Here is a 15177-nt window from a genome sequence, read left to right on the forward strand (position 1 = left end):
CACTTCAAAGCAAAATATAGGGATGTCACTTTTCTGAAATCTCGGCGCTATTTTAAAAAAAAAATTGTTGAAAGAGTTTTCAGGTATTTCATTAAAGTTTCCAGCTAATATAAGCCATGCATTTTGTATACTTGTTTTGCAGCTCAGTAAGTTTATCAGCAAGATCTGAAAAGAAAATCGTGTTTGAGGTGTGACAATTGTAACCATACACATTGCATACGACAAAAAACAGCATTATCTAGTTTGGAAATCTATATAACCCACCTCCCATATTTGGAAGCGCAAAATCATTATCTACGTTCTGATTTATTGATTAACTTCAGACCTTATCCAACGTCACGTTCTACAGTAAACATTCCACCAATGAGAAGATCTGATTTGACACGGGAGGGAGAGGTGCGCCCTTCAGTGTATTCCATAGCGATGGAAGTTTTTTTTATTTTTTAAGTTCCGTATAAACATAACCGGTTCGGTTTAATCGCGTTCGTTCGTTTATACTTTGTCTCGTTTTTTTTTTTTTTAAATCGTGTTTTTGACCATGATTTGGTTCGGTAGAGTTGCCAAACTTCACTACGGAGTTCTCCGCTGCTCGCTCTCCTCTGCCTCTGGAAAAAGTTCCAGCGCGATTCAAGTTCCCTACTTGGTGAGTTCTTATCAATAGGTTTATATCTTGCATGTTATACATAAATACGGAATTATGCACTTTGTATATGTTACTGTTATACAGTAGCCTTAGTATTCATAACCAAAACTCTCTCTTTCTCCACTCCCCATTTCCGCAGTCTTTTTGGAGAATCAGCTCGAATTAAATGTTAGCCCCATACCGTATACACAGAGTCAGCCCTGAACAAAGAGAACTAGAGCATGGGGATAAAAAACCTGTTTTAACATGTGTTTCCATTGTCTCAGAAGGTCAGACACTCCCTTCTCTCTCTTATTGATGAGAACGCGCGCGTCAAGTGTGCACGGCGAAGCGTGGGTGTGTAGGACGGTGGTGAATCATTTGTATGGAAGTGGAGAAGTCTTGGAAAATCACTGACAAAATGGAGTCAAAACTGGCACGAAAATGATCAGCTTCAGCTCAAGAGGAAACATGATATTTTTTTACTGCTTTCAGGAAGCTGATAGTGGCGACACCCATAAACAAGGCCAGGACACAGAAAGTTAGGGCAGGGTTGCGGTTAGCCGGTAATAGCAGGCTTTTTGGCCATTAAAAACATTGAAAAGCAGCGTCAATTCTCCAGGAGAAAATGTTTATTCCATTGTGAACTCGTGCTTTTGTTTTGCCGGAAATACATTTGACCGGCCGTGCTTGTCGGTCTCTGGGTAAATCTGCATAATTTAGTGGAATTAAATTGGCACGTATTCCTTATGTATCAAACAGTATACAGACACGGAGCCTTTGAGAGGAACATCCTGTCAAACAGCGCTTTTATAAACCCAATCATTACGCAACAGTTGTAAACACAATCGTGTTAAAAAACCATTTTAAAAATAGCTACTATTTTTATTTCTCAACTGGTAGTTGAAGCTTCCCAGGCTTCCTCTGTGTGCTTCCCAGGCTTCCTCTGTGTTTCCCACGCTTCCTCTGTGTGCTTCCCAGGCTTCCTCTGTGTGCCACCCACCACTTTGCAATGGCCTGGAGGCAGTGTGAAAACATACAGCTACTTAATAATGTTTAAAACCTGAACGTTTCACTATAAAGTAGCATAAAGGGCCCCCGAGTGGCGCAGGGGTGTAAAGGCACTGCATCTCAGTGCTAGTGGCGTCACTACAGACCCTGGTTCAATCCCGGGCTGTGACACAACCGGTCGTGATCGGCAGACCCATAGGGCGGCTGCACAATTGGCCCAGCGTCATCCAGGTTAGGGTTTGGCCGGGGTAGGCCGTCATTGCAAATAAGAATTTGTTCTTAACTGGCTTGTCTCGTTAAATTAACAAATATATTTTAAAAAGCCAAGGCAAAATCCGACCATATCGGTGGAGGAAATTATTTCATAATGACTTCAATACAGTATACCATTTCATAATGACTTCAGTACCGTATACCATTTCACAACATTTTAACCACTAAACTATTGTTTATTTCTCTCATGTTGTATGTAAGACAGGTCACAGCGCAGTAAGGAGACAGGTCACAGAGCAGTAAGGAGACAGGTCACAGCGCAGTAAGGAGACAGGTCACAGAGCAGTAAGGAGACAGGTCACAGAGCAGTAAGGAGACAGGTCACAGAGCAGTAAGGAGACAGGTCACAGAGCAGTAAGGAGACAGGTCACAGAGCAGTAAGGAGACAGGTCACAGCGCTCAGTAAGGAGACAGGTCACAGAGCAGTAAGGAGACAGGTCATTCCATCCTTGACTTGTATGTTCTGTTAATATTAGTTACCAAAATGGGAAGGAGGGAGTGATGGAGAGTGTCAGGGAGGGAAGGAGAGAGGGAGGGAAGGAGAGAGAGAGGGAGGGAAGGAGGGAGGAGAATGCTGCTGAGGGCTACAGATTGTATCTATGTGTGTCTCGAGTTGGATCAAATCTCTTGCTCTCTGTCTCTCTCTCTCTCTCTGTGTCTGTCTCTCTCTCTCTGTGTCTGTCTCTCTCTGTGTCTGTCTCTCTCTGTGTCTGTCTCTCTCTGTGTCTGTCTCTCTCTGTCTCTCTCTGTGTCTCTCTCTCTGTCTCTCTCTCTGTCTCTCTCTCTGTCTCTCTGTCTCTGTCGCTCTGTGTCTCTCTCTGTGTCTCTCTCTTTGTGTCTCACTCTCTGTCTGTCTGTCTGTCTCTGTTTGTGTGTGTTGGATGTAACATAAGGAGACAATCTATGTTATCTATGTCTCTTTCTCCCTGCCTTTATCTCACTCATAGTTGGCTATTATCTTCAGGCTTTCAGCCAGCTCTGCTGACTGCAATCACAACCATAATAATTGGGGCAAGAGAACAAAAACTCCAACTCTCTCTGTGTCTGTCTCTCTCTGTCTCTCTCTGTCTCTCTCTCTCTTTCTCTCTCTCTCTCCTTCCCTAGCTGTGCTGGCTGAACAGTGTGTTGGTATCCTAGTGACAGGTTGGCAGTATGTTGGTATCCTAGTGACAGGGCGGCAGTGTGTTGGTATCCTAGTGACAGGTTGGCAGTGTGTTGGTAACCTAGTGACAGGTTGGCTGTGTGTTGGTATCCTAGTGACAGGTTGGCTGGGTGTTGGTATCCTAGTGACAGGTTGTCAGTGTGTTGGTATCCTAGTGACAGGTTGGCTGTGTGTTGGTATCCTAGTGACAGGTTGGCTGGGTGTTGGTATCCTAGTGACAGGTTGGCTGGGTGTTGGTATCCTAGTGAGAAAGTGTATTGGTACCCTAGTGACAGGTTGGCAGTGTGTTGGTATCCTAGTGAGAGAGTGTGTTGGTATCCTAGTGACAGGTTGGCAGTGTGTTGGTATCCTAGTGACAGGTTGGCAGTGTGTTGGTATCCTAGTGAGAGAGTGTGTTGGTATCCTAGTGACAGGTTGGCAGTGTGTTGGTATCCTAGTGACAGGTTGGCTGTATGTTGGTATCCTAGTGACAGGTTGGCAGTGTGTTGGTATCCTAGTGACAGGTTGGCAGTGTGTTGGTATCCTAGTGACAGGTTGGCAGTGTGTTGGTATCCTAGTGACAGGTTGGCAGTGTGTTGGTATCCTAGTGACAGGTTGGCAGTGTGTTGGTATCCTAGTGACAGGTTGGCTGTATGTTGGTATCCTAGTGACAGGTTGGCAGTGTGTTGGTATCCTAGTGACAGGTTGGCAGTGTGTTGGTATCCTAGTGACAGGTTGGCAGTGTGTTGGTATCCTAGTGACAGGTTGGCAGTGTGTTGGTATCCTAGTGACAGGTTGGCTGTATGTTGGTATCCTAGTGACAGGTTGGCAGTGTGTTGGTATCCTAGTGACAGGTTGGCAGTATGTTGGTATCCTAGTGACAGGTTGGCAGTGTGTTGGTATCCTAGTGACAGGTTGGCAGTGTGTTGGTATCCTAGTGACAGGTTGGTAAATGTTTCTCTCTCTCTCTCCTCCAGTCCAGACAGTGGTGTAGATATGGGGCACCAAGACCAGTTCACTACTACAGCACCCTACCACCTGCCACAGGTAACACAGGTAACACACTGTTTTAAAAGTCTCTGAAATTGTTTTGTTACTTGCCTACCTGTTTCATTTGGATCTACACGACTTTTTGAAATCCATCGCGGAGCCTCTCACATTAGATGACTGTCTTTCCTGTAGTTTTTAGTGTTGCCAACGTGCGCGACACTAAACAATCTGGATGGGGTTGTCACACAGTAGAAGATTCTTCACTTTGGTCGTGAGGATTCTCCATGCCGCCACGCTGTCTCACAAAAAAAACGATGATGTGATGATTAGATTTGTTAGCGTGGCGATAAACGAGTTGTGGCTCAACCCAACCTCCATAAAAGTTCAAAAGTCAGACGTTCTCGACATACAGAGTTGACAGTCCAACGTTTTGTTGAATAACTTTGTGAACTTCAGAGCTGTAACGAATTTGACACTTTAGCTTTTGGCTAAAGGCAGTCATCACTCCTGCTCCAGGGGACTTAGGTCATCATCCTCATCTCACTGGCTTCTTCCCTGACCAGCTCTCATTGGCTGATCACCGATCTCAGAACTTGTCTTGGCATAAGATTTGATTTGATCACACTACAAGCACATTGCCAATTTTGTAGAAAACATTGGGACGTCCAGGACTGCTCGAAGACGGGATCTGTAGCGCTCCTATTGCGTCTCTGACCCGCTCACAATAAAAGGGCCGGGCGCCCCGAGTCGCCAACGACATTTGGGTTTTTGTCTCCAATCTCAAAAGCTTGTCCGGATTGTCCCGGGTTTGCGGCTGTCTACATTCCTGCTGTTTAAATCTGACCTGCAACCTGCCCTGTCTGGAACTGTGTTGCTACCAAAGATAAAGGTGGGAGTACTGGAGAGGACAGTGGTGTTTCTACCAAGGTGGGAGTACTGGAGAGGACAGTGGTGTTGTTACCAAGGTGGGAGTACTGGAGAGGACAGTGGTGTTTCTACCAAGGTGGGAGTACTGGAGAGGACAGTGGTGTTTCTACCAAGGTGGGAGTAATGGAGAGGACAGTGGTGTTGTTACCAAGGTGGGAGTACTGGAGAGGACAGTGGTGTTGTTACCAAGGTGGGAGTACTGGAGAGGACAGTGGTGTTTCTACCAAGGTGGGAGTACTGGAGAGGACAGTGGAGAGGAGGATATCAGACCTGAAGAACAGTCCTCCCAGGGAGAGGAGGATATCAGACCTGAAGAACAGTCCTCCCAGGGAGAGGAGGATATCAGACCTGAAGAACAGTCCTCCCAGGGAGAGGAGGATATCAGACCTAAAGAACAGTCCTCCCAGGGAGAGGAGGATATCAGACCTAAAGAACAGTCCTCCCAGGGAGAGGAGGATATCAGACCTGAAGAACAGTCCTCCCAGGGAGAGGAGGATATCAGACCTGAAGAACAGTCCTCCCAGGGAGAGAAGGATATCAGACCTGAAGAACAGTCCTCCCAGGGAGAGGAGGATATCAGACCTGAAGAACAGTCCTCCCAGGGAGAGAAGGATATCAGACCTGAAGAACAGTCCTCCCAGGGAGAGGAGGATATCAGACCTGAAGAACAGTCCTCCCAGGGAGAGGAGGATATCAGACCTGAAGAACAGTCCTCCCAGGGAGAGGAGGATATCAGACCTGAAGAACAGTCCTCCCAGGGAGAGGAGGATATCAGAGGGGGGTGCAAGGTGAACGGAGGGGGGGGGGCAAGGTGAATGGAGGGGGGGGGCAAGGTGAACGGGGGAGAAGTAAGGAACAGATCCAATTGGTTAAAGAAAATTGTGATGAATAAAAAAAGGATCCAAAAATTGACATTTTTGTGCATAATATTTGCAAAATAGTTGGGAAGAGATTTTCGATTAACCCATTATCAGTTAACGAACTGATACCCAAAATGACGCCGGATTCCAAAATTAGAATTGTTCAATTTAAATATTACAAAATTCTTGCAACCAATAGAATGTTTTATATATATATACATATATACACAGCGCATTTGAAAGTATTCCGACCCGTTGGCTCTTTCCACACGTTGTTACGTTACAGCCTTATTCCAAAATGGTTGTTATTAATTTTTCTATTTAAAATGTCAAATCGTCTGTAAATACTTATGTAAATGTCCTTATGATTTTAATTTTGAATTACATTTCCAAAAATGTCTAAAAACCCGTTTTCCGCTTTGTCGTTAGGGAGTACTGTGTGTAGATTGAGGGAAAACCCAGTCCTGTGAAATCCATAGATTAGGGCCGAATCAATTTATTTCAGTCGATTGATTTCCTTATGTGAACTGTAACTCTCCTCTCTCTCCTCCCCCCTCTGCTCTCTCCTCCCCCCTCCTCTCTCTCCACCCCCCTTCTTCTCTCTCTCCTCCTCCTCCGTCTCCTCCCTCTCCACCCCCCTTCCCTCTCCTCCCCCTCCGTCTCCTCTCTCTCCTCCCCCTTCTTCTCTCTCCTCCTCCCCACTCCTCTCTCTCCTCCCCCCTTCTTCTCTCTCCTCCCCCTCCGTCTCCTCTCTCTCCTCCCCCTTCTTCTCTCTCCTCCTCCCCACTCCTCTCTCTCCTCCCCCCTTCTTCTCTCTCCTCCCCCCTCCTCTCTCTCCACCCCCCTTCTTCTCTCTCTCCTCCTCCTCCGTCTCCTCCCTCTCCACCCCTGTCCCCCCATCTCCTCTCTCCGTCTCCTCTCCAGATATATCTGTACAGTATAAGTATGGACGACCAGTGTTGTCTCTCCCCCTGCCCTCCCGCAGTGAGTTGTGTCAGTTCAGTCTGCGTCCCATGTTGATGACAGTAACAGACTTCCTGTCAGACATACAGAGAGAGGACCCTGGAGTAGCTATCGCAGCTGTACTGAGCACAGGTAGGTTAACGCACATACATAAACACACACACCCCCCTGCATGCTTCAAGACTGCGTTAGCCTGCTGAGCTAAAGCCGAGGCATTAGCTCCAGGAACTGGAGCTAGGAACCAGAAATAACTTTCCAGGAACCAGAAAGTCTTCAGGTCTCAGGCAAGATCTGTTAAGTTGTGGATTCACAACCATCGTGTAAAAATATCAACATCTTCACTAACCTATTCTGACAGTAACAACATCTCCACTAACCTATTCTGACAGTAACAACATCCCTTTGTCTTCTCTCCTTTCCTCCCCCTCCCCTCCTCTCCCTCCCCTCCTCCCCTCCCTCCCCTCATCTTCCTCTTGTCCTCCTCCTCTCTCTCCCCTCCCACCCCTCCTCTACCTCCCCTCCTCCTCCTCTCTCTCCTCTCCTCCCCTCCCTCCCCTCATCTTCCTCTCCTCCTCCTCCCCTCCCTCCCCTCATCTTCCTCCTGCTCCTCTCCCTCCCCTCCTCCTCCTCTCTCTCCCCTCCCTCCCCTCATCTTCCTTCTGCTCCTCTCTCTCCCCTCCCTCCCCTCCTCTCCCTCCCCTCCCCCTCTCCCCTTAGATGGAGAGAAGGTTTGCTCTAGCACCTCTATAGACACAGTTCTCAATCAGGACTTCCAGATCCTCATCAACAGCACCATCTACAGGATACACTCCCCAGGCAGAGGTACCGAACTCTGTGTGTGTGTGTGTGTGTGTGTATGGTGTGTGGTGTGTGTGTGTGTGTGGTGTGGTGTAATAACCCATGACCAGGGTAGAGTGTGATGTGTGGTGTGTGGTGTATGTGGTGTGTGGTGTGTGTGTGGTGACAGTGTAATAACCCATGACCAGGGTAGAGTGTGATGTGTGGTGTGTGGTGTGTGTGTGTGTGTGTGTGTGGTGTGGTGTAATAACCCATGACCAGGGTAGAGTGTGATGTGTGGTGTATGTGGTGTGTGTGTGTGTGTGTGTGTGGTGTGGTGTAATAACCCATGACCAGGGTAGAGTGTGATGTGTGGTGTGTGGTGTGTGTGTGTGTGTGGTGTGGTGTAATAACCCATGACCAGGGTAGAGTGTGATGTGTGGTGTGTGTGTGTGTGTGGTGTGGTGTAATAACCCATGACCAGGGTAGAGTGTGATGTGTGGTGTGTGGTGTGTGTGTGTGTGTGGTGACAGTGTAATAACCCATGACCAGGGTAGAGTGTGATGTGTGGTGTGTGGTGTGTGTGGTGACAGTGTAATAACCCATGACCAGGGTAGAGTGTGATGTGTGGTGTGTGGTGTATGTGGTGTGTGGTGACAGTGTAATAACCCATGACCAGGGTAGAGTGTGATGTGTGGTGACAGTGTAATAACCCATGACCAGGGTAGAGTGTGATGTGTGGTGACAGTGTAATAACCCATGACCAGGGTAGAGTGTGATGTGTGGTGTGTGGTGTGTGTGTGTGTGTGGTGACAGTGTAATAACCCATGACCAGGGTAGAGTGTGATGTGTGGTGTGTGGTGTGTGGTGTGTGTGGTGACAGTGTAATAACCCATGACCAGGGTAGAGTGTGATGTGTGGTGTGTGGTGTATGTGGTGTGTGGTGACAGTGTAATAACCCATGACCAGGGTAGAGTGTGATGTGTGGTGACAGTGTAATAACACATGACCAGGGTAGAGTGTGATGTGTGGTGACAGTGTAATAACCCATGACCAGGGTAGAGTGTGATGTGTGGTGACAGTGTAATAACCCATGACCAGGGTAGAGTGTGATGTGTGGTGACAGTGTAATAACCCATGACCAGGGTAGAGTGTGATGTGTGGTGACAGTGTAATAACCCATGACCAGGGTAGAGTGTGATGTGTGGTGACAGTGTAATAACCCATGACCAGGGTAGAGTGTGATGTGTGGTGACAGTGTAATAACCCATGACCAGGGTAGAGTGTGATGTGTGGTGACAGTGTAATAACCCATGACCAGGGTAGAGTGTGATGTGTGGTGACAGTGTAATAACCCATGACCAGGGTAGAGTGTGATGTGTGGTGACAGTGTAATAACCCATGACCAGGGTAGAGTGTGATGTGTGGTGACAGTGTAATAACCCATGACCAGGGTAGAGTGTGATGTGTGGTGACAGTGTAATAACCCATGACCAGGGTAGAGTGTGATGTGTGGTGACAGTGTAATAACCCATGACCAGGGTAGAGTGTGATGTGTGGTGACAGTGTAATAACCCATGACCAGGGTAGAGTGTGATGTGTGGTGACAGTGTAATAACCCATGACCAGGGTAGAGTGTGATGTGTGGTGACAGTGTAATAACCCATGACCAGGGTAGAGTGTGATGTGTGGTGACAGTGTAATAACCCATGACCAGGGTAGAGTGTGATGTGCGGTGACAGTGTAATAACCCATGACCAGGGTAGAGTGTGATGTGTGGTGACAGTGTAATAACCCATGACCAGGGTAGAGTGTGATGTGCGGTGACAGTGTAATAACCCATGACCAGGGTAGAGTGTGATGTGTGGTGACAGTGTAATAACCCATGACCAGGGTAGAGTGTGATGTGTGGTGACAGTGTAATAACCCATGACCAGGGTAGAGTGTGATGTGTGGTGACAGTGTAATAACCCATGACCAGGGTAGAGTGTGATGTGTGGTGACAGTGTAATAACCCATGACCAGGGTAGAGTGTGATGTGTGGTGACAGTGTAATAACCCATGACCAGGGTAGAGTGTGATGTGTGGTGACAGTGTAATAACCCATGACCAGGGTAGAGTGTGATGTGTGGTGACAGTGTAATAACCCATGACCAGGGTAGAGTGTGATGTGTGGTGACAGTGTAATAACCCATGACCAGGGTAGAGTGTGATGTGTGGTGACAGTGTAATAACCCATGACCAGGGTAGAGTGTGATGTGTGGTGACAGTGTAATAACCCATGACCAGGGTAGAGTGTGATGTGTGGTGACAGTGTAATAACCCATGACCAGGGTAGAGTGTGATGTGTGGTGACAGTGTAATAACCCATGACCAGGGTAGAGTGTGATGTGTGGTGACAGTGTAATAACCCATGACCAGGGTAGAGTGTGATGTGTGGTGACAGTGTAATAACCCATGACCAGGGTAGAGTGTGATGTGTGGTGACAGTGTAATAACCCATGACCAGGGTAGAGTGTGATGTGTGGTGACAGTGTAATAACCCATGACCAGGGTAGAGTGTGATGTGTGGTGACAGTGTAATAACCCATGACCAGGGTAGAGTGTGATGTGTGGTGACAGTGTAATAACCCATGACCAGGGTAGAGTGTGATGTGTGGTGACAGTGTAATAACCCATGACCAGGGTAGAGTGTGATGTGTGGTGACAGTGTAATAACCCATGACCAGGGTAGAGTGTGATGTGTGGTGACAGTGTAATAACCCATGACCAGGGTAGAGTGTGATGTGTGGTGACAGTGTAATAACCCATGACCAGGGTAGAGTGTGATGTGTGATGTGTGGTGACAGTGTAATAACCCATGACCAGGGTAGAGTGTGATGATGAGTAATCAGACTTATTTTTGTTGTTAACGGACTAATCACAGAGGGGAGCAGAGGGAGGAGAGACGTTTTTAACACTTTAAGTTTAGTTTGTTTTTAAAATATGCTGCTTTTACAATGTTATATTAACATTTTCTTTGTTAGCACAAATTTTAATAAAATAATGAAAATCCCTCCTATGTTTCGTCGCCGTTGGCGCTCTTCCTGTTTCTGCTCTGGACTCTCTTGACCAATCAACATGATGCAAATGTACATGAGAGGTAAACAGACTGCTGTAGTTTGGGGTTAACAGGGACAGACTGCTGTAGTTTGGGGTTAACAGGGACAGACTGCTGTAGTTTGGAGTTAACAGGGACAGACTGCTGTAGTTTGGGGTTAACAGGGGCAGACTGCTGTAGTTTGGGGTTAACAGGGACAGACTGCTGTAGTTTGGAGTTAACAGGGAAAGACTGCTGTAGTTTGGGGTTAACAGGGGCAGACTGCTGTAGTTTGGGGTTAACAGGGAAAGACTGCTGTAGTTTGGGGTTAACAGGGAAAGACTGCTGTAGTTTGGGGTTAACAGGGGCAGACTGCTGTAGTTTGGGGTTAACAGGGACAGACTGCTGTAGTTTGGGGTTAACAGGGACAGACTGCTGTAGTTTGGAGTTAACAGGGACAGACTGCTGTAGTTTGGGGTTAACAGGGACAGACTGCTGTAGTTTGGGGTTAACAGGGACAGACTGCTGTTGCTTGGAGTTAACAGGGACAGACTGCTGTAGTTTGGAGTTAACAGGGACAGAGGTTAACAGGGACAGACTGCTGTAGTTTGGGGTTAACAGGGACAGACTGCTGTAGTTTGGGGTTAACAGGGACAGACTGCTGTAGTTTGGAGTTAACAGGGACAGACTGCTGTAGTTTGGAGTTAACAGGGACAGACTGCTGTAGTTTGGAGTTAACAGGGACAGACTGCAGTAGTTTGGGGTTAACAGGGACAGACTGCTGTAGTTTGGAGTTAACAGGGACAGACTGCTGTAGTTTGGGGTTAACAGGGACAGACTGCTGTAGTTTGGGGTTAACAGGGACAGACTGCTGTAGTTTGGGGTTAACAGGGACAGACTGCTGTAGTTTGGAGTTAACAGGGACAGACTGCTGTAGTTTGGAGTTAACAGGGACAGACTGCTGTAGTTTGGGGTTTACAGGGACAGACTGCTGTAGTTTGGAGTTAACAGGGACAGACTGCTGTAGTTTGGAGTTAACAGGGACAGACTGCTGTAGTTTGGGGTTAACAGGGACAGACTGCTGTAGTTTGGAGTTAACAGGGACAGACTGCTGTAGTTTGGGGTTAACAGGGACAGACTGCTGTAGTTTGGGGTTAACAGGGACAGACTGCTGTAGTTTGGGGTTAACAGGGACAGACTGCTGTAGTTTGGGGTTTACAGGGACAGACTGCTGTAGTTTGGAGTTAACAGGGACAGACTGCTGTAGTTTGGAGTTAACAGGGACAGACTGCTGTAGTTTGGGGTTTACAGGGACAGACTGCTGTAGTTTGGAGTTAACAGGGACAGACTGCTGTAGTTTGGAGTTAACAGGGACAGACTGCTGTAGTTTGGGGTTAACAGGGACAGACTGCTGTAGTTTGGGGTTTACAGGGACAGACTGCTGTAGTTTGGAGTTAACAGGGACAGACTGCTGTAGTTTGGGGTTAACAGGGACAGACTGCTGTAGTTTGGGGTTAACAGGGACAGACTGCTGTAGTTTGGAGTTAACAGGGACAGACTGCTGTAGTTTGGGGTTAACAGGGACAGACTGCTGTAGTTTGGGGTTTACAGGGACAGACTGCTGTAGTTTGGAGTTAACAGGGACAGACTGCTGTAGTTTGGAGTTAACAGGGAAAGACTGCTGTAGTTTGGGGTTAACAGGGGCAGACTGCTGTAGTTTGGTGTTAACAGGGACAGACTGCTGTAGTTTGGGGTTAACAGGGACAGAGGTTAACAGGGACAGACTGCTGTAGTTTGGAGTTAACAGGGACAGACTGCTGTAGTTTGGAGTTAACAGGGACAGACTGCTGTAGTTTGGGGTTAACAGGGACAGACTGCTGTAGTTTGGGGTTAACAGGGACAGACTGCTGTAGTTTGGGGTTAACTGGGACAGACTGCTGTAGTTTGGGGTTAACTGGGACAGACTGCTGTAGTTTGGGGTTAACAGGGACAGAGGTTAACTGGGACAGACTGCTGTAGTTTGGGGTTAACAGGGACAGACTGCTGTAGTTTGGAGTTAACTGGGACAGACTGCTGTAGTTTGGGGTTAACAGGGACAGACTGCTGTAGTTTGGAGTTAACAGGGACAGACTGCTGTAGTTTGGAGTTAACAGGGACAGACTGCTGTAGTTTGGGGTTAACAGGGACAGAGGTTAACAGGGACAGACTGCTGTAGTTTGGAGTTAACAGGGACAGACTGCTGTAGTTTGGAGTTAACAGGGACAGACTTCTGTAGTTTGGGGTTAACAGGGACAGACTGCCTACTCAACTTTAAAACTCGTGTTTATATCGCTGTCTAAAAGCTCAGCAGTAAATGTCCAAGTTGATTTACAGTGGAATGTCTGACTCGTGTCTTATCTCTGACACTCCCCTGCAGAGTTCTGTCTCAGAGTTCTGTCTCAGAGTTCTGTCTCAGTGTCTCAGAGTTCTGTCTCAGAGTTCTGTCTCAGAGTTCTGTCTCAGAGTTCTGTCTCAGTGTCTCAGAGTTCTGTCTCAGAGTTCTGTCTCAGTGTCTCAGAGTTCTGTCTCAGAGTTCTGTCTCAGAGTTCTGTCTCAGTGTCTCAGAGTTCTGTCTCAGAGTTCTGTCTCAGAGTTCTGTCTCAGTGTCTCAGAGTTCTGTCTCAGAGTTCTGTCTCAGTGTCTCAGAGTTCTGTCTCAGTGTCTCAGAGTTCTGTCTCAGAGTTCTGTCTCAGTGTCTCAGAGTTCTGTCTCAGAGTTCTGTCTCAGTGTCTCAGAGTTCTGTCTCAGTGTCTCAGAGTTCTGTCTCAGAGTTCTGTCTCAGTGTCTCAGAGTTCTGTCTCAGTGTCTCAGAGTTCTGTCTCAGAGTTCTGTCTCAGTGTCTCAGAGTTCTGTCTCAGAGTTCTGTCTCAGAGTTCTGTCTCAGAGTTCTGTCTCAGAGTTCTGTCTCAGAGTTCTGTCTCAGTCATGAATTTCTCTGATCTTTATAAAAGGCAAAAATACCAGAAAACAACTGTAGAACAAATACTAAACCTCTATAATGAATATATATATATATATATTGTTAATCTGTAGGACCCTATAAATATAAAGAGGGAGGGGTCTTATAACCCCTCCCCTTCTATTAATACAACATTAGCATAATCAATTATTATAATTCATCGAGCCCCTATCATGACCCCTAGGTGAACCCTTTCAGTGTTTTTGTATTGATCTGTGTATCAGGTGGAAACTCGGTTTGGTCTCCTGTGATTGGAGGAAATAGAGATGTGATGACTGAAGGCCTAATTGTGCAGCAGGAGCTCATCACACTGTTCAAAGACCAACGTTCAAACAACGTTTCTTACAGCAGGAGCTCATCACACTGTTCAAAGACCAACGTTCAAACAACGTTACTTACAGCAGGAGCTCATCACACTGTTCAAAGATTAACGTTCAAACAACGTTACTTACAGCAGGAGCTCATCACACTGTTCAAAGATTAACGTTCAAACAACGTTACTTACAGCAGGAGCTCATCACACTGTTCAAAGATTAACGTTCAAACAACGTTACTTACAGCAGGAGCTCATCACACTGTTCAAAGATTAACGTTCAAACAACGTTACTTACAGCAGGAGCTCATCACACTGTTCAAAGATTAACGTTCAAACAACGTTACTTACAGCAGGAGCTCATCACACTGTTCAAAGATTAACGTTCAAACAACGTTACTTACAGCAGGAGCTCATCACACTGTTCAAAGATTAACGTTCAAACAACGTTACTTACAGCAGGAGCTCATCACACTGTTCAAAAGGTCACAACGTTACTGTGGAAAGTTACAGAACTCTTCTAATGGAAGTAGCGCTGGAACCTAACAAGTCACTGATAAAAATAACGTTCCCCAACTGGCCAGGAACCTTATATCCTTTCTTTCTGCTCCTCTCTCCTCCCTCCCACTGCTCCTCTCTCCTCCCTCTGCTCCTCTCCTCCCTCCCACTGCTCCTCTCTCCTCCCCCCCACTGCTCCTCTCTCCTCCCTCCTACTGCTCCTCTCTCCTCCCTCCCTCCCTCTCTCTGCTCCTCTCTCCTCCCACTGCTCCTCTCTCCTCCCTCCCACTGCTCCTCTCTCCTCCCTCCCACTGCTCCTCTCTCCTCCCTCCAACTGCTCCTCTGCTCCTCCCTCCCACTGCTCCTCTCTCCTCCCTCTCTCTGCTCCTCCCTCCCACTGCTCCTCTCTCCTCCCTCTGCTCCTCTCCTCTCTCCCTCTGCTCCTCTCTCCTCTCTCCCTCTGCTCCTCCCTCCCACTGCTCCTCTCTCCTCCCTCCCACTGCTCCTCTCTCCTCTCTCTGCTCCTCTCCTCCACACTCCTCCCTCTGTTCCTCTCTCCCCTCCCTCTGCTCCTCTCCTCCCTCTGCTTCTCTCTCCCCTCCCTCTGCTCCTCTCCTCCCTCTGCTCCTCTCTCCTCTCCTCCCTCTGCTCCCCTCCTCCCTCTGCTCCCCTCTCCTCCTCTCTCCTCCCTCTGCTTCTCTCTCCTCTCTCCTCCCTCTGCTCCT

General features: G+C 47.5%; 1 protein-coding gene across 2 annotated transcripts in view; it reads left to right on the plus strand.

The window, feature by feature from the left end:
• The first annotated feature begins 201 nt into the window (after window positions 1-201).
• Window positions 202-15177, plus strand: part of LOC110531311 (calcium uniporter regulatory subunit MCUb, mitochondrial) — a 22523-nt gene continuing 7547 nt past the window's right edge. Inside the window, exons 1-4 of one of the 2 annotated variants that reach the window (XM_090183320.1) lie at window positions 202-643; window positions 4025-4103; window positions 6749-6919; window positions 7505-7609. In XM_090183320.1, the coding sequence (XP_090039446.1) occupies window positions 539-643; window positions 4025-4103; window positions 6749-6919; window positions 7505-7609 (460 nt within the window). In that variant the 5' untranslated portion in view covers window positions 202-538. The remainder of the gene's footprint in view (window positions 644-4024; window positions 4104-6748; window positions 6920-7504; window positions 7610-15177) is intronic. The other variant, XM_090183321.1, reaches the window with a different exon arrangement.

The sequence above is a fragment of the Oncorhynchus mykiss genome, chromosome 9, assembly GCF_057628025.1.
Source record: "Oncorhynchus mykiss isolate SJ-2025 chromosome 9, ASM5762802v1, whole genome shotgun sequence".
In the NCBI taxonomy this organism is placed as follows: Eukaryota; Metazoa; Chordata; class Actinopteri; order Salmoniformes; family Salmonidae; genus Oncorhynchus; species Oncorhynchus mykiss.